The 18,926-nt window shown below is 39.0% G+C and overlaps 1 protein-coding gene across 5 annotated transcripts in view; it reads left to right on the top strand.

The window, feature by feature from the left end:
* LOC120744384 (unconventional myosin-XVIIIb-like) overlaps window positions 1-18,926 on the top strand; it is a 69,053-nt gene that overhangs the window by 36,434 nt on the left and 13,693 nt on the right. For all 5 annotated transcript variants that reach the window (XM_040048741.1, XM_040048742.1, XM_040048740.1 and 2 more), the window contains exons 28-39: window positions 308-432; window positions 542-696; window positions 1,258-1,381; window positions 2,522-2,722; window positions 2,800-2,910; window positions 3,951-4,055; window positions 8,585-8,746; window positions 8,842-8,955; window positions 9,451-9,567; window positions 9,660-9,743; window positions 9,965-10,102; window positions 10,174-10,359. In XM_040048741.1, coding sequence (XP_039904675.1) covers window positions 308-432; window positions 542-696; window positions 1,258-1,381; window positions 2,522-2,722; window positions 2,800-2,910; window positions 3,951-4,055; window positions 8,585-8,746; window positions 8,842-8,955; window positions 9,451-9,567; window positions 9,660-9,743; window positions 9,965-10,102; window positions 10,174-10,359 — 1,622 coding nt within the window. The remainder of the gene's footprint in view (window positions 1-307; window positions 433-541; window positions 697-1,257; window positions 1,382-2,521; window positions 2,723-2,799; window positions 2,911-3,950; window positions 4,056-8,584; window positions 8,747-8,841; window positions 8,956-9,450; window positions 9,568-9,659; window positions 9,744-9,964; window positions 10,103-10,173; window positions 10,360-18,926) is intronic.

Raw genomic sequence — 18,926 nt, 5'->3', positions numbered from 1 at the left:
ATTATGCCTGGTGAACAATCTGTGGCTCAGCTGTATGAATATGTGTGTGTTGGGTGATGGGATTTATAGTAGAAAGGAGTTTGAGTGTTCATATTGACTAACAGGTGTTATATACATGTAAGTACCATTCCATTTACCATTTGATTTGAACTCACCAAAAGAACAATCTGCAAAACTCAAAATATGAATCAAATTATTCATAAATATCTTATTTTATCACACATGAAATCTAGTGTTGAAATAGAGAAATGTCACAACATATAAAGTGACTCCAACGAAGTCATATCCATTCCTCCACATCTTGCAGAAACTGAACTGGTCATGCAGCTGGAGTGCTGCCAGACAGAGATGGAATTTGTTTGCAGACGACTGAAACAGACAGAGGAAAAACTTGAGACAGAAAGACAAACTCGACAAGAGCTCGATGCCAAGGTGAGACAGGATGCTGAAAGGTGAACAGAGCACTGATGGGTGATTAGTTTCTAAAGTTACTTATTATTACTAAAGTTATGATTTGTAATGTTACTCTGTTTTTGTGAAGGTGGCGACATTGCAGGCCCAGCTGGAGCAGTCCAGGAGGAGTGTGACAGAGGTGAAACGTCACTGTCGTCATTTGACCTCTGACCTTCAGGATGCCCGGGTCCTTACTGACAGTCTGCAGAGCCGCGTGCATGAACTGGACCGCAAGCAGAGAAGGTTTGTTTTAACCCCACGCTGTATAACTTTCTTTCATATCAAATCATTGATATGATTTGTCATATCAATATACAGCTGTGTATCTTTGTATTTTTCTCCATTTCTGGTATAATCCTTAGTTTTATCTTGTGTCGTGTGTTTCTGAATGTCGGTTCCTTCGAGTGCCTGTGTGGAATTATTTGTCTGAGTTTATTTACTACTACTACTATTACTAATAATAATTATATCTTCCAAGAAAATATTTTCCTCTGACCCTCTGATATTATTGTTATTGTTTTATTTTCTTCTGTTGGAAAAAACTTCTAGCTTTCCCCCCTTTTTCTTTAATATTCTGGGGAGATTTAACTATGAATCAAGACTTTGTCTCTTTTCTTTTCTGCTGAAATTGCAACTACTAGAACACAGAACATCCCCCTGTTCAATTAATAAAGTTAATTTCACTTTTCCCGCCATCAAACAAATGAGATGTGTCAAAAAGTGATACACTGCCAAAAATTGTCGATATGATGTATAATCATAGTGAATACAAAATCCTCCTGCTGTTTGTATGCGTTCATACAGGTTTGATAACAAGCTGACTCAGGCTCTGGAGGAAGCTGAGTGTGAGCGAGAGCAGAAGGACAAAGCCTTTCAGGAAAACACAGCGCTGGGAGCTGAAATATACAAATTGCGCTGCAGCCAACAGGTGAGTTGGCTTCTGTGTTGACTGTGTGTAGATTTTTATATGAACTGATTAAAAGATTTCTGCTATTTCACAGTAATGTCATGTAATGATGAGTTTGTGGTTACTTCAGTAATTGTGCAGATGCCAAAAGCTACAGTTCCTCAAATGTACCATATTAAAAAGCTTAACAACATTAAAAATCATCCTGATTTGGTCTTTGTCGCCCCTTTTATACAGCTCTAAAATCCAATTAAGCTTTTTAATAACTCACCTAACTGGATAGCCTCTAAAACCAACCTCTGGACTGTGTTGTTTGTGACTTGACAAACAACACAAAGCAACATTAAAAAATAATGGCATCAGCTGTGCTTACACCGAAGATTCAAAATACACAAACAGATGGTGATGCCACTTTTGTTGCATACACCTGTAGACTCTATGTAATATTAAATAGTCTTCAGAATTATTTAGTGGATTTACATGTGATTTTATGGAGTAGTATCCAAAAGTTTGATTCAACAGGTTAACCTGGAAGAGAGTCTCAAATGTAATATGGAAATGACAGCTGTCACATGTAATTCATGATAGGCTGTTGCTCTGATCAAATCAAACAGACCATACTGTAGGTTGATGACTCTGAGACAGCTATGTTACAGGAACTGTGTGGAGTTAACGTCACATCTGACCCAAAATGTTGATCCTGGACACTACATGTGTACAGAATGAAGGCTGACCTGCTGCTGAGGAAACAATTAGCTTGTCATGTATATGTCTGTCTTCATTATGAACATGTAAATAAAAGTAAAGAACAAATGATTAAGGATAAAGTTACAAAGCATCTGACTCTCACTTTCAGGGTGATATCACTATGCTGTGGCAAAGAAAAGTTACATCGGTCCCAAAAGTTAGAAATAGTTTAGTTTAGTTGGTTTAGCAGCATTTTGATTTTTTTCGTGTTTGTGTTCCTACATGATATTGTGTTCTGGATCATATCCCAAATTGCAAAACCTACCAAACCTCCTTGAGCTAGCTCATGCTGACTAACCTGTGCCAACTTCCAAGATGCTGCACTAACCAGTGGACAAAGATGAAATCTGTAAAGGAGCATGAGAATGAAATGTCTTAAAGTCAGAAACTCCAGTATTGTGTGGATGTGTGCAGGAAAGCCAGGCAGAGGTTAGCCGTCTGCAGAAGCAGAAGGAGGACCTGTGTGCTCAGATCCGTGACCTCAGCCTACCTGTTGACCTTACCTCAGAGTCACTGCCTGCCCTCAAGAAGCAGCTTCGCCTCCTGGAGAGCCAGGTCAATGAGAAAGCAGAGGAAATCACCAAGCTCACTGCCAAAATACAGCAGCAGCAACAGGTGATACAGCACACACAGAATATATTGCTGTCCCTGCTGCTTCTTCCCTCACCATTGTCTTTGTCGGTGTCCTTTAGATCCACATGCGGTTTGAGATAGAGGTGGAAAGGATGAAGCAGATCCATCAAAAGGAGTTGGAAGATAAAGACGAGGAGTTAGAGGATGTCCACAAGTCCTCTCAGAGACGAGTGGGTTTAACAAATACACTTACAAACTGACTGTTCCACAACCAATCATTTTAACAAACATGCTTAAAAAACACGTATTTTTTAAATTTGTTTTATTTTTTAATAACAACAAAACCACATGACTTTAAGGTTGGATAAAGCTCATCACATACAAGACAGTTTGTTGAAGTTTTGCCAGCAGATCTTAAAATGAGAGATTCTTTAAAATGAACGTTTTCCACAGAAACAGGCTCTTTCAGTGAGATCACTAGAGTTGTACAACAGCAGTTATAATGCACTGCAGACACCAGTGGTTTTCCCTCCTCGCTAACGTGGCACTGTGACATTCCCTGATTACTGATCATGCTGTGCAAAGTGAAGTAGTTAAAATGTCTGACCATTCTCCTCTGATTTCTGACATCATCAAGACATTTTCATATAGAGAACTGCTGCTCACGGGATTTTTTTTTTTTTTTACAAATTCTCTGTAAACCCTAAAGATGTTTGTGTGGGAAAATCCCAACAGATGCCACAGTTTCTGTGGCAGCCGGTATAGTATTAGTCAAGTCACATGGGAAAGATTATCACATAAATATTACAGAGCAGTAATTCTGCTTTAGGCGCTGACATCATCATTCCTGATAAGAAAAGCCTTATCCTCAGCATCATATTAAGACTTTTGGGAGAGATGATAAAAACTTCTTCCACACAAACTAAACTCAGCTCCTATAGGCAGGGCAGAAGAAGCTTCTGAAATTTTTGTAAGCCCTCTTCCAGCAGCATTAGCTGTAAAAGCGAGTAAGCAAAGCTCTTAGTGGCTAAACATTTATCATAGATACCCTTTATTACAGGATCAGTAGTTGCTCCTGGAAACTGTAAGGTATACTAAAGTCACAAAACATCTACACCACTGTATGCCTAAGGTCATGCTCTGATGAAGCCAACAAATCATCTACAAAAAGCAGGGATGCTACTTAATCCCAACAAGCTCCCCATGAATATCACAAACTGAATCAGAACCGCCTGACACTTACAAATTCATCGTGTGTCTGTGTGTGTAGCTGAGGCAGTTGGAAATGCAACTGGAGCAGGAGTATGAGGAGAAACAGATGGTGATTCATGAGAAGCACGACTTGGAAGGACTCATTGCAACTCTGTGTGACCAGGTAAAACACACACACACACACACACACACACACACACACACACACACACACACACACACACACACTGCTTGTCTGCACTCTACATTCACATCTTCACCTTTCTGCATTCCTGCCTGGCTGAAGAATTGTAAAACATTATTACTACTATAGTTAAACAAATATCTAACACATTCCAAAAATAAATATTTACAGACATCATGGTAACAACTACATGTACACATACAACTCTATTACTGGAAAATTGTGCAGAGATCAAAAGTAAAAATAATAATGTTACCCATCAGTGTGAAATGATTAATATTACTGCTGCATATGTTTAAGGTTGAGCTTATTTGGAATACTTTGTATTCTGTTTAATGTCCAGCATTGTATTTTAAAAGTCATATGTTTGGACTGGCTGTCGTGTGAGGACCATATACCAGTGAAAAAAACCTAAACTAAACAATTGTTCATGACCTCAGAAACACAGGCCTAAATCTTGATTTTTTTAAAAGTATATTAAAAACATCCATAAAAAATAACTAGCTGAATCGAAAGACTTGAGCAGTGTGCGACATTGCTTACTGTTAATATCTACAGTGGAATTGGTCTCTGAATGTGGGAATGAGTGTCTCATAGAATATGTGTGAATCTGAAAGTGCTGCTGAGCCTGCATCTGGTCCAGTTGCCTGTTTTATTAGAGCAGACAAATTGAGATCATCATTTTTCCTTGCTAATGTACTAAATGAGTTACACCTTTTTTACACCCCATCTTCTCTACATCACACATTTTGGCCAAGGTGGTTTATTCATGATGCGCATGCACAAACCACGAGAAAAAAGAAAAAAGTTGCTGGCCTCTTAGGTTACCCAACTTCAGTCATTCTTAATGGGAGATGGCGCTGAGGCCTGAGCCATGCACTACTTTCCATCACAAAAACGGCACAATTCTGTGATAGAAAATAGTGCATAGCTCAGGAAGACTTGGAGAAATCACTGTCTGTAAACACAGCTCACTGTGCTGTCCAAATGCAGAGAAGAAGCCACAGGTGATCATGTGCTGCAGGAAGATTTGATGCATCTTATACTGACTTCCAGCCTTGTCCCTTGTGCTCAGAGACTCTGAGTCTTTTGATGACATTATGAGTAAATGGCCTGCATTTGTATAGCGCTTTACTTAGTCCCTAAGGACCCCAAAGCGCTTTACACTACATTCAGTCATTCACCCATTCACCCACTGGTGATGGCAAGCTACATTATAGCCACAGCTGCCCTGGGACGCACTAACAGAGGCGAGGCTGCCGGACACTGGCGCCACCGGGCTGACCTCTAAACACCACCAGTAGGCAAACATGGGGTTAGTATCTTGCCCAAGGATATTTGGCATTTAGCAAGCCTGGGATCGAACCACCTTCTGATTAGTGGCTGACCCGCTCTGCCACCTGAGCTACAGCCACCAATATTGTCTTTGTGATATTGTTCCACTGTTTGTATGTGCACTTTTTTTTGCAGACTGGTGAGCCTCTTCCCACGTTTACTTCTGAGTAACTTTGCCTCACTAAGATGTTCTTTTTATACCCAGTCATGTTACTGAGCTGCTGCCAGTCAACCCGATTAGTTGCAAAATCGTCCTCCAGCTGTTTTGCTTTAGTACCACATCCATTTCCTTTCCGAACTTTTTTGAGACACGTTACTGCCATCAACTTCATAAGGGGTTCATATTTTCCTACATTTTTCTTAAATTTTCTCAGTTTAACATATTTGTAAAATGTGACTAAACATTTCTCCAATTGAAAACATAATGTCAAGATGAACAGAATCTATTTTTTGGGATTTCTTTACCTGGATGATTGAGCATGCATCAAGACATTGCATTGCATTGCAATATTTATATTTTACAGTGTCCCAACCAATGTTCCCTCTAATTTTTCATGTGTCTGAGCAAACACACAAACTCCCTGAGCGGACACTTGGACCACTGTGAGCAACATTAGACGTGTGCACTGTGGTCACGCCGGCATCGAATCCACCCAAGTTACATTGTTTATTAAAATAATCAAATTAAAGCATTAGACTTTGTATTGTATTGTATTGTATTGTATTGTATTGTATTGTATCTTTATTTGTTTCAGACATATAAAACAAAAAACAATATATACACACTACATATATTTTCATTTACAGATACGAATATATATGTAGATATACACACACACACGTATGTGTTCAGATAAACAAAAAATATATAATGAAATAAAACAAAATCGTCTGACATAATGTAACAATGTTTGGTCTGAAAAGGAGTAGGAAGAAGTATGAACATACTTATTAATTCCTACCCCTGCTCAACATCTTATTGATCCCACATAATTCACCTAATTCCCATCATCACATACTCCACACGATACACGAGGAGAACCTATATAAACTTGGCTACCGTGATTGATATAATTTGGATATAATTTGATATTTTTATACATACAATGGGTGATCATCTTTATCGGTATCATATTCTTCCAAAATCAGTTTTCGAAGTATTTTCATGAACTTACTAATTCCTGAGCATTGCTGTAGATCTATAGTAAAACTATTCCACAGTTTTACCCCATAAATAGTGACACAAAAGGTTTTAACCTTTGACCGTGCTTTAAGAATCCTTAGATTCAATTTCCCCCTCAATTCATAGTCTCCTTCTCTGTCATAGAACATCCTCTGTATATTTCCTGGTAACATATTGCATCTGGCCTTGTACATAATTTTTGCAGTTTTATATTTTATAAGATCCATAAACTTCAGTATTTTTAGACTACTTTTAATTAAATGCTTTGTCCCACTTACAATGAAAATGTAAAAAAAATCTTGTTCATGACCTGTGTAGTATGTTAACACTATTGGAAGTAAAAATAACTTGAACTCCAATTCTGAAAACACAACTTTATTTTTATTTATTTATTTATTTTTTGCTCTGACTTGTATTATGAGTCTGAGTCTGTGGTCTGGGAGAGAGTCCTGTAACTCTGTCTGCAAAATACAGTATATAATGACCAATGTTGGGCAATTAATTATGTAGTTACTTCTTCAAAAAAAGTAACTGAGGTATGCAAACAACAAAGTTTTTTTGCAGCTGTTTACCTAAAAATGCAGCCAAGGCGGTTTTTAAAATAAACATTTCAAAAATTTGATGCCACACAAATTATTTGTGCCACTCCAAAAAATAATTTCTCTCCACTATGAGATGAAGGAGAACAACAGCCTGATACCTGTAGGCCTGACAACAGGAGATGTATCACTGCTGTAACACCTGTAACATTCAGTAGTCGCCTCATTGTCCTGACACACACAACAAAACTATTGACTACACTACACACTAACTACACAAGATTTGCGCTAAACGTCGCAAGTCTCTCACATCTCAAAGCACCGCCGTCACTCCTAAAACTTCCCCCCTTCCTAAACAACTAAATGCCATGTTGCCATATCATTTTTTGATTGGTCCACATAATACATTTTTCCACCAATAGGAAAGGCTGGGGGAGAGGGGGGTTGCGGGGGCGTTTGCTCACAGGTGGAGAGTGCTTTCGAGCGTTTTGCTTGCAGTAAATATAAACAATGATAGTATTCAGGAAAAAAACAAACATTGCATATGTTTTTTTTTTATCATAACTCTGGTTTTACGTGGCCTATCAACACAATTTAAAAACTGATATAAAGTACACACTTTTCCCGTCAATTGTTCCGTCTGTCCTGCTCACATCTCCAATGGTTGTACACGTTGTCATTAACGTGGCTTCACTCCACATCAGCCACGCCGCTTTGCTAGCTAAAACACCGGTGTCCACACATAAGGACGCTGTCATAGCCTGTCAACCACGTCGATTAGCTGCGTATATACGAATGTGAATCGCATCATTGGCTGGACTATGGGATAAGGTGGCGTCGTTCTATTCCCATACTGGAGCAGCCAGTCACTTACTGACTAACACTGCAAAACAGAATTGTTAACGTATTTATTTTAATTTCAATTCAGGTTAGATTTTTTTTTGTGTGTGTGCACAACACAGATTTTCTGTGCGCAGAGACCGTGCCAGCAGTGCGCAATTGCGCACGCGCGCAGCTTAGAGGGAACGTTGGAACATTCTTACAATTGCAGTTGTACTTGATACTTTCTAAGGTTATTTAAGGTTGTTAGGTTGAAAGGAAAAGTTAAACAGTGCATCACCAGCATAGTAGTATTAAGACATTAAGCAGATTTGAATTAAAACAGAGGAAACCGAAGGATCAACTCACAGTGACCCTGATTGAAAGAGAAGCACAAAAACACACATAGAATATGAATGATGCCCAATGAAAACTACTTGTGAGTGTGCAAAACTAGTAAAAATCACCCTATTTGAATAATCTGAATATCACTTCTAATTTTGAGTTCACAGTGATGTCCTGTGACGTCAATGAATGTGGGCCTGGAACTTATCAAAGATAGGATAGAGTTACTTTTACTAATTCAGTTATTCATTTAGAAGAGCTTTATTCTAAGGTGTCACACTTTACAGGTGGGACACAGAGACTTTGATGTTGAGAAGAAGCTAAGGAGAGATCTGAAGAGAACTCACGCCCTCCTGGCTGATGCCCAGCTTCTTCTTGCTACTATGGAAAGCTCAGGGCAGAACCTACCCAACAGCAGTAAAGACCAGATAGAGCATCTGCACTTCCAGGTACGTCCACTTTTACATTCACCCTTACCTTGACAAACCTGCTCTACTGTCACCTGCTGCTCTGCTGGAGAAACACTTCCCATGTCTCCATTTAGCTTGAGGAGAGCGAAGCAAGGCGACTTGAGGCTGAGAGCATTCAGGCGACTCTCTCCCAGGAGCTGGACAACAATCAGGCTGAGCTAGAAAACATCTGCAAGCAGAAGAGTGTGGTGAGAATTTTATTTTATTGTGCATTGGCAGGCATGTGACCCATGGAAGGTAAAGGAGTGAAAGCACTCTTTGTTGTGTCTACTGACTTGTTAAGCTCTGAAAAAACAATGTACAACTCTAGTGATCTCACTTGCTTTGCACACTCTGTGTGTGTTTGCAACTGGAAAATAAAACATGGTGATGTGAGTGTGTTCTGATGTGCTTGATACCTATGGTCCTAAATGTAAATATTGCATATTTAATCAGACATCATAACTTTAGACACAGACTGTTTGTCTTCTTGTCTTAACTTCGTTTACGTAATACTAAAACTGCACATTACTTGAAATTAAATAAAAACATAACTAATTCTAAGCAAACTTGACAGGGTCACTTGTGATTTCATCACTTTCTGTCTTCTTATTTTGGGTACAGAAAACACTCTTTAGATTAAATAGTAAAAATGAAGAGTGTGGAGTAGTCTTCCACTTATGTTTTTGTCTTCCTGAGTGCAGGTGGATGAAAACTTAGCTCTGCTGCAGCAGGAGAAGGTGGACCTGTTGAAGAGGCTCGAAGAGGATCAGGAAGACCTAAATGAACTTATGAAGAAACACAAAGCGCTCATTGCGCAGGTACTGCTTTTTAGCTGAAATCCTTCAAATCCTGTTGATGACCTAAGTCATCATTCACTTCAGGTGACTTTCTCTTGCTTTGTCCCCTTCAGTCCTCCAGTGATATTGCTCAGATCAGAGAACTGCAAGCTGAACTGGAGGAGGTGAAGAAACAGAAACAGTCTCTCCAAGAAGAGGTATCTTTGCTTTGACAGTCAGAAATTAAAATGATCACCCGGGGGTTTATGAACCAATTGTGCTTTTGAAATTAGTTGGGATGAGTTTGTGATGGATTCATGGAACATTTAACCTGCTTGTTGCAAGTCTGAATACACATACCAGCTTCAGGTGGAGCACGTTCACGCTTTCTGATATATCTGCACGTTGATCCTCTAAATGTTTTTGGCTTGCAACTCAGCTCCAGCAGTGTGTATCGAGGGTGCAGTTCCTGGAATCGTCCACTGTGGGGCGCAGCATTGTCAGTAAACAAGAGGCACGTGTACGTGACCTGGAAAATAAATTAGAGTTTCAGAGAGGGCAAGTGAAGAGGTTTGAGGTAAGCTCGGATGATTCATCTACACTTGTTACCATGCGAGAACATGCCTGCAGCTCCTACGTCTCCCGTAGGTGCTGGTGCTGCGGTTGAGGGACAGCGTGGTTCGTCTGGGAGAGGAGCTGGAGCAGAGCGCACAGGCCGAGGCTCGGGAGAGAGAGAATGCCCGCTACTACCAGCAGCGTGTGCAGGACATGAGACTGGAGATGGAGGAGCTGAGCCAGGCAGAGCAGGAGAGCAGCCGCAGACGCATGGAGCTGGTAACCACACCTTGTAATAACCGATATCATGAACGATGGTTATTTTACTGTTGGCAAGCAATAAAATAATAATCGGTCCAGTATTATGTAAAGTCGAAGCTGATTTTAGTAAGACTCTTTTTCACTTTAGTGAAATAATTCATTTCAGTTTTAAAGCTCACCATGTATATCTACATGAGATATATGTACATGTGTTTGACCACTGCATTTAAACACATTAATGTACAATAATCATCAGTGAGTGCCAACATATTATTAGTTCACAACATATTCAGTTTTCTGTTTATTAGCAATGGTTATTACAACATGTTACCATATTAGTTATCATAAAAAGTTTCCTTGTATTGTCTGCTGACTAATCCTGTATCAGAAATTGAGTGAGCAATTTTTGCAACAAACTAAATCTGGGGCAAAGACTGTTTGTTTGGGACAGTGAAGGACGTGTTATTAATGCCAAGTCTGAAATTTTGGTGTAACTAACCTAAAAATAAAAATAAACAAGAAGCACCACAAAAGTGCAAACCTCCACTAGGGCAACTCATTCTCTGAGCAGCATCCCCTGTTAAAGGAACAGTATTGCATTTTGCATTTATTCATTTAGGCTTCTTTGTTATTTTTAAATGTACTTCAAGAAGTTTGTATTGCTGTAAAAATCAGATAAGGATAGCATGACAGAGGTTTGTGTACAGAAACATTATGTAGGAGCAGGTAATGGATAAAATGTATGGATATGTAAGTAAACAGACATGAATAACTTAGCTTATTATATAATATTATGCTGTAGTGTATTTCTAACTAACTACGCAGCTCATTGTCAGTGTGGACAATACTTTCTTTAGAGATATAACACATTTTGGGGTCAGTTTCAAAGAAAAGTAGTGAAATGTAAAAGTGAGGTCAAAAGTCAAACGTGACATGAAATTTAAAATCTTTATAGGGTATTTTCTATACATTGAGAATACACATCACACTTGTAAGAATTGTAGATTCTAACTTAAAAGGCTTTTTGACAATTTTCCATGAATAAATCATGTTGACCTTGAAGTCATCGGTGTATGGAAGCAAATTTTAATGGAACTTTTCGAGCTGTTGTGTTTACAGACAGAATGACACTGGTGGACAGAAAATGCTACCAAAAGCATACCCTTCTTGGCACAGTTAAATGTGCAGGTTACAGTCTAGTGATTTTATTCATATAGCACATTTAAACACGTATCCTATTCTATTCTATTCTATTCAATTCAATTCAATTTTGTTTATATAGCGCCAAATCACAACAAAAGTCGCCTCAAGGCGCTTCATAGAGACAGAGAAAAACCCAACAATCATATGACCCCCTATGAGCAAGCACTTTGGCGACAGTGGGAAGGAAGAACTCCCTTTTAACAGGAAGAAACCTCCGGCAGAACCAGGCTCAGGGAGGGGCGGGGCCATCTGCTGCGACCGGTTGGGGTGAGAGAAGGAAGACAGGATAAAAGACATGCTGTGGAAGAGAGACAGAGGTTAATAACAGATATGATTCAATGCAGAGAGGTCTATTAACACATAGTGAGTGAGAAAGGTGACTGGAAAGGAAAAACAATGCATCATGGGAATCCCCGGCAGCCTACAGCCTATTGCAGCATAACTAAGGGAGTATTCAGGGTCACCTGGTCCAGCCCTAACTATATGCTTTAGCAAAAAGGAAACTTTTAAGCCTAATCTTGAAAGTAGAGATAGTGTCTGTCTCCCGAATCCAAACTGGAAGCTGGTTCCACAGAAGAGGGGCCTGAAAACTGAAGGCTCTCCCTCCCATTCTACTTTTAAATACTCTAGGAACAACAAGTAGGCCTGCAGAGCGAGAGCGAAGTGCTCTAATAGGGTGATATGGTACTACAAGGTCATTAAGATAAGATGGGGCCTGATTATTTAAGACCTTGTATGTGAGGAGCAGGATTTTGAATTCAATTCTGGATTTAACAGGAAGCTAATGAAGGGAAGCCAAAACAGGAGAAATATGCTCTCTCTTTCTAGTCCCTGTCACTACTCTTGCTGCAGCATTTTGGATTAGCTGAAGACTTTTTTTGGACATCCTGATAATAATGAATTACAGTAGTCCAGCCTGGAAGTAATAAATGCATGAACTAGTTTTTCAGCGTCACTCTGAGACAGGATATTTCTAATTTTAGAGATGTTGCGCAAATGGAAGAAAGCAGTCTTACATATTTGTTTAATATGTGCATTGAAGGACATGTCCTGGTCAAAAATGACTCCAAGGTTCCTCACAGCGTTACTGGAGGCCAAGGTAATGCCATCCAGGGTAAGAATCTGGTTAGATACCATATTTCTAAGATTTTCAGGGCCGAGTACAATAACCTCAGTTTGATCTGAATTAAGAAGCAGAAGGTTAGAGGCCATCCATGTCTTTATGTCTTTAAGACATTCCTGCAGTTTAAATAATTGGTGTGTGTTATCTGGCTTCATAGATAGATAGAGCTGGGTGTTATCTGCATAGCAGTGAAAATTTATGCTATGTCTTCTAATGATGCTGCCTAAGGGAAGCATGTATAATGTAAACAGAATTGGTCCTAGCACTGAACCCTGTGGAACTCCATAATTAACCTCAGTGTGTGAAGAGGACTCTCCATTTACATGTACAAATTGGAGTCAATTAGATAGATATGATACAAACCACTGCAGTGCAGTACCTGTAATACCTACAGCATGTTCTAATCGCTCTAATAGGATATTATGGTCAACAGTATCGAATGCTGCACTAAGGTCTAGCAGGACAAGCACAGAGATGAGTCCACTGTCAGAGGCCATAAGAAGATCATTTGTAACCTTCACTAAAGCTGTTTCTGTGCTGTGATGAGCTCTGAAACCTGACTGAAACTCTTCAAATAAACCATTCCTCCGCAGATGATCTGTAAGCTGTTTGACAACTACTCTTTCAAGGATTTTTGATATGAAAGGAAGGTTGGAGATTGGCCTATAATTAGCTAAGACTGCTGGGTCTAGAGATGGCTTTTTGAGTAAAGGTTTAACTACAGCCAGCTTGAAGGCCTGTGGTACATAGCCGATCATTAGAGATAGGTTGATCATATTTAAGATCGAAGAATTAATTAATGGCAGGACTTCTTTGAGCAGTTTTGTAGGAATGGGGTCTAAAAGACACGTTGATGGTTTGGAGGAAGTAATTATTGAAGTTAACTCAGAAAGATCAATTGGAGAAAAAGAGTCTAAATTAACATCAATGGTAATAAGAGTAGCTGTAGATAATATTACATCTGTGGGATGATTATTGGTAATTTTTTCTCTAATGATAAAAATTTTATTTGTGAAGAAGTTCATGAAGTCATTACTAGTTAACGTTAAAGGGATGGTTGGCTTTTTGTCAGCCTGGCTACAGTGCTGAAGAGAAACCTGGGGTTGTTCTTATTTTCGTCAATCAGTGATGAATAGTAAGATGTTCTGGCTTTGCGGAGGGCTTTATTATAAAGCAACAAACTATTTCTCCAGGCTAAATGATGATCCTCTAAATTTGTGACACGCCATTTCCTCTCCAGCTTACGAGTCATCTGCTTTAGGCTACGTGTTTGAGAATTATACCACGGAGTCAGGTACTTCTGATTAGAGACCTTGGTTTTCACCGGAGCTACAGTATCCAGAGTCGTATGTAGTGAGGAGGTGAAATTATTAACAAGATAATCAACCTCTGTTGGAGTAGCGTTCAGATAGCTGCTCTGCTCTGTGTTGGTACAGGGCATTGAAGATGATAACAGTGGGTGGATTATATTCTTAAACTTAGTTACAGCGCTTTCAGAAAGACATCTACTTTGATAAAGTCTACTCTCCACTGCTGTGTAATCAATTATTGTAAATGTAAATGTTATCAGGAAATGATCAGACAGGAGAGGGTTTTCAGGAAACACTGTTAAATGTTCAGTTTCTATGCCATATGTTAAAACAAGATCTAGAGTGTGATTAAAGTGGTGGGTGGGTTCTTTTACATTTTGAGAGAAGCCAATTATGTCTAATAACAGATTAAATGCCATGTTGAGGCTGTCATTTTTAGCATCTACATGGATGTTAAAATCACCCACAATAATTATTTTATTTGAGCTGAGAACTAAATCAGATAAAAAGTCTGAGAAATCAGACAGAAACTCTGTGTAAGGCCCAGGTGGACGATAGATGATAACAAGTAAGACTGGCTTCTGAGTTTTACAGCTGGGGTGAACAAGGCTAAGCATCAGGCTTTCAAATGAATTAAAAGTCTGTCTTGGTCTTTCGTTAATTAATAGGCTGGTGTGAAAAATTGCTGCCACACCGCCCCCTCGGCCTGTGCTTCGAGATTTCTGGTAGTTAGAATGACTCGGGGGTGTTGATTCATTTATACTAACATAATCATCCGGCTGCAACCAGGTTTCTGTAAGGCAGAGTAAATCGATTTGTTGATCAATTATTAAGTCATGTACTAACAGAGACTTGGAGGAGAGAGACCTAATATTTAATAATCCACATTTCACTGTTTTACTCTTTGGTTCAGATGTGGATACTGTATTGTTCTTTCTTTGTAATTGTTTATGTTTAAGTTGTTTGTTGCTGGTTTTTAGTTTGTTTTTTGTCTTTTTGGGAGCTGACACAGTCTCTATGGAGATGGGGTTTTTTTTGGGGGGGGGGGGGGGGGGGGGTAGCAGGAGGAGAGAAGCTGCAGAGAGACATGTAAGACTGCAACTCTGCTTCCTGGTCCCAACTCTGGATAGTCATATTTTGGGGGGTTTAATAAATTTGTCCATATTTCGAGAAATGAGAGCTGCTCCATCCAAAGTGGGATGGATGCCGTCTCTCCTAACAAGACCAGGTTTCCTCCAGAAGGTTTGCCAATTATCTATGAAGCCCACATCGTTTCTGGGACACCACTCAGACAGCCAGCAATTTAAGGAGAACATGCGGCTAAACATGTCAATGCTGGTCTGATTCTATGTATCGTATTCTTTCAGATTGTGTTAATGTGAACTCTGTTTCATTAAAACAAAGGAAGATAAAAGAATAGCTAATAAAAGCATATTTCCATACATTTCTCTGGTATCCCTGCTGCTTGCAGATAGATCACCAACTACACGGGCAGCACGTAGGCTGCTAAATATAAACCTCAACAGGAGTTTCACAACACAGGCTGTGACACATGATTTTAAACTTTAAAAGTCCTGGCAGGAAACACTTCCTCCAGGCTACAACTAAAAGTAAAGCAGACTTTTTAAAACACTCACTTCTCAGCTCTACTCATTAACAAAAACAGCTGCTTTATTATCTGGAACACTTGAAAACATCAGTGTCATTACTACAGAGTGCAATCATAGCAGCACGGTTTGGACAGCACTGGGATTTCGGCACAATGCTGTGGAATAAAAGTGTGAGCAAACACCACAACCACGAAAAAAATAGAGTGTTGCTTTATAAGAAAGCCCTCCGTAAAGCCAGAACCTCTTACTTTTCATCACTGATTGAAGAAATGAGAACAACTTTAGGTTTCTCTTTAGCACTGTAGCCAGGCTGGCAAAAAGTCAAAGCTCTGTTGAGCCAACTATTTCTTTAATCTTAACTAGTAATGACCTTGCGAAATAAAATTTTAGCCATTAGAGAAAAAATCACTCATAATTATCTCACAGATTTAATATTAACATTATCTACAGCTACTTTCAGTACCATGGATATTCATTTAGTCTTTTTCCTCCAAACCATCAACATGTCTTTTTGGACCCCATTCCTACAAGACTGCTCAAAAAAGTCCTACTATTAATTAATGCTTGAATCTTGAAAATGATCAACCTATCTCTAATTATAGGCCAACCTCCAACCTTCCTTTCATATCAAAAATCCTTGAAAGAGTAGTTGTCAAACAGCTAACAGATCATCTGCAGAGGAATGGCTTATTTGAAGAGTTTCAGTCAGGTTTCAGAGCTCATCACAGCACAGAAACAGCTTTAGTGAAGGTTACAAATTATCCTCTTATGGCCTCTGACAGTGGACTCATCTCTGTGCTTATCCTGCTAGACCTTAGTGCAGCATTTGATACTGTTGATCATAATATTCTATTAGAACGATCAGAGCACGCTGTAGGTATTACAGGTACTGCACTGCAGTGGTTTGTATCATATCTATCTAATAGACTCCAATTTGTACATGTAAATGGAGAGTCCTCTTCACACACTGAGGTTAATTATGGAGTTCCACAGGGTTCAGTGCTAGGACCAATTCTGTTTACATTATACATGCTTCCCTTAGGCAGCATCATTAGAAGACATAGCATAATTTTTTTATTGCTATGCAGATGACACAACTTTATCTATCCATGAAGCCAGATAAAACACACCAATTATTTAAACTGCAGGATTGTCTTAAAGACATAAAGACCTTGATGGCCTCTAACCTTCTGCTTCTTAATTCAGGGGTCACGATGCGGGCAGATCCAGAAAACCTAATCACAGAGACGAGGGTTACTCCAAAGCAAGGCCGGAAAACAACAGAATTCTACAGAGCCGGGCAATACTAACTGGAGTTACTCAATATGCATTTATTGCTTCTACTTTAGACTACAGTAATTTGTTATTATCAGGATGTCCTAAAAACTCCACAAAAAGCCTTCAGTTAATCCAAAATGCTCCAGCAAGAGTACTGACAGGGACTAGAAAGGGAGAGCATATTTCTTCTATGTTGACTTCCCTTCATTGGCACTATGTTAAATTCAGTATTGAAGTCAAAATCCTGCTTGTCACATACAAGGTCTTGAATAATCAGGCCCCATCTTATCTCTGCTACACTCTAACCATGAAACCACAGCCACTGTGCACCAGTCACACTGTTCTTTACTTTAAATCCATCACAGTACAGCAAACTAACCTGTTTATCCTGCACTAAACTCCAGAGTATTCTTATGCAGCCTTTACATAGCAGTTAGTCTACCTCATTTTGTTTTGCAGCATATTTCACAATATGAAAAAACATAATGTCACATGTACAAATGTACACTCCATCTCTGAGTGAAGTTAGCTCTGAAGCAGCTGGATCTTTAGCTAGCAACACACTCTATGACAAACTGCACACAGGTTGCTGATGTTTGTTGAACAGATAGAAACATTTTATTTAAACTAACCTGCCACTTAAAAAAAAGTCACTCCCTTTATGCTCTCTTCTCTTCAGTAGGGCGAGCTAGATGCCAAAGTACCGCAACCACAACTTATGGAAACCTGCAGTCATTCCAGTGTTGTGTCAGTAAATAAACAAAAAAAAAAAACCAAAAACAAAACACTGTCCCACTTTTAACCCCTTTGGCACATGTAGTCTCTTTTTATGCATCATCCTGGTGATTAATAAACAAACAGGAATCCCTTTCCTGTGTTACTGTTTGAGCTTACATGGGTTTGATGTCTCGTCACAGTGACGAAATAATAATTCAACCCAAATGGATTTAACCAGAAGTAATGAGCCTGTTTTGAAAATGTAAGAAGTAGAAAGTACAGATATTTGTTTAAAAATGTAGGGAGTAAAAGTAAAAAGTACACAAAAAATAACTACTCAAGGAAAGTAAAGATACCTAAAAATTGTACTTAAGTACAGTAACAAGGTATTTGTACTTTGTTACTGTCCACATCTAGATACAGAGGTGGGAAGAAAAACTGAACCGAAAAAGGGACCAAAGCAAACAAACAAAAATATATTTTAGGTTATGGACACATCAAATTAATTAAATCAATGTAATCAGAGTTTGTTGATTACATTGAACTTTGTTCTCAGGCTTTTGGGCTCTGTGGGCTTGAAATAATGTAACAACTTTGCATTTTCTTGATTCAGAGTTCTTAGACAGCTTAGATAGGATCAGACCCTCAAACCACTGAAGAAAATAATAAAGCAAGCAACAGAATTAGTCTGTTCAAAAGGCTGAATGATTATCACGTCAAAGGCTGGTGATTTCGCAATAGCTTTTTCACTGTCTGTATGAAAGGGGGACATTATCATGTGTAGTGAATAGGAGCATGAGGACCCAAATGCAGACACACAGATGTGGATTGTGGTAAACAAAAGGAAAAATGTTTAATTAGGCTGATGAGCAAAATACATTATGGTGAAAAGTAAAGTACCTGAGGAAATTAGAAACACTAACATAGTATATAAACTAGGGCAAGAAAACACTGGAACTACAAATGAAAGGTGACTGACATTCTGACAATAGACAAAGGGAGACTGACACAATATATATAAACAGGAGGGTGATTAATTGAGTAGAGACAGCTGGGAAACACAGCATGAACAAATCAGGCATAATGACATAGGGGGGAAAAAACTGAACTCATGCGATGAGGGACTTTCAAAATAAGACGGGAAGTACCTAATGCAGAGACCAGGACTGAGACATACGAGCTGAATGTAGACAAAAAGGTAAACAAACATGGAGACAAGACTGACTGGCACTGGAGACTCAGACAGCAAGACACAGAAACAACACTAGGACATGAAAGAAATCAAACAGTAACCAAGAACCAAAATTATAGATAATAAAACTCAGAGGCACTAGGAAGTACTAA

Source organism: Simochromis diagramma, unplaced genomic scaffold (genome assembly GCF_900408965.1).
Source record: "Simochromis diagramma unplaced genomic scaffold, fSimDia1.1 OVJJ01000683.1, whole genome shotgun sequence".
In the NCBI taxonomy this organism is placed as follows: Eukaryota; Metazoa; Chordata; class Actinopteri; order Cichliformes; family Cichlidae; genus Simochromis; species Simochromis diagramma.
The sequence above is the reverse complement of the archived record's forward strand: the minus strand, read 5'-3'. Positions and strand labels throughout refer to the sequence as shown.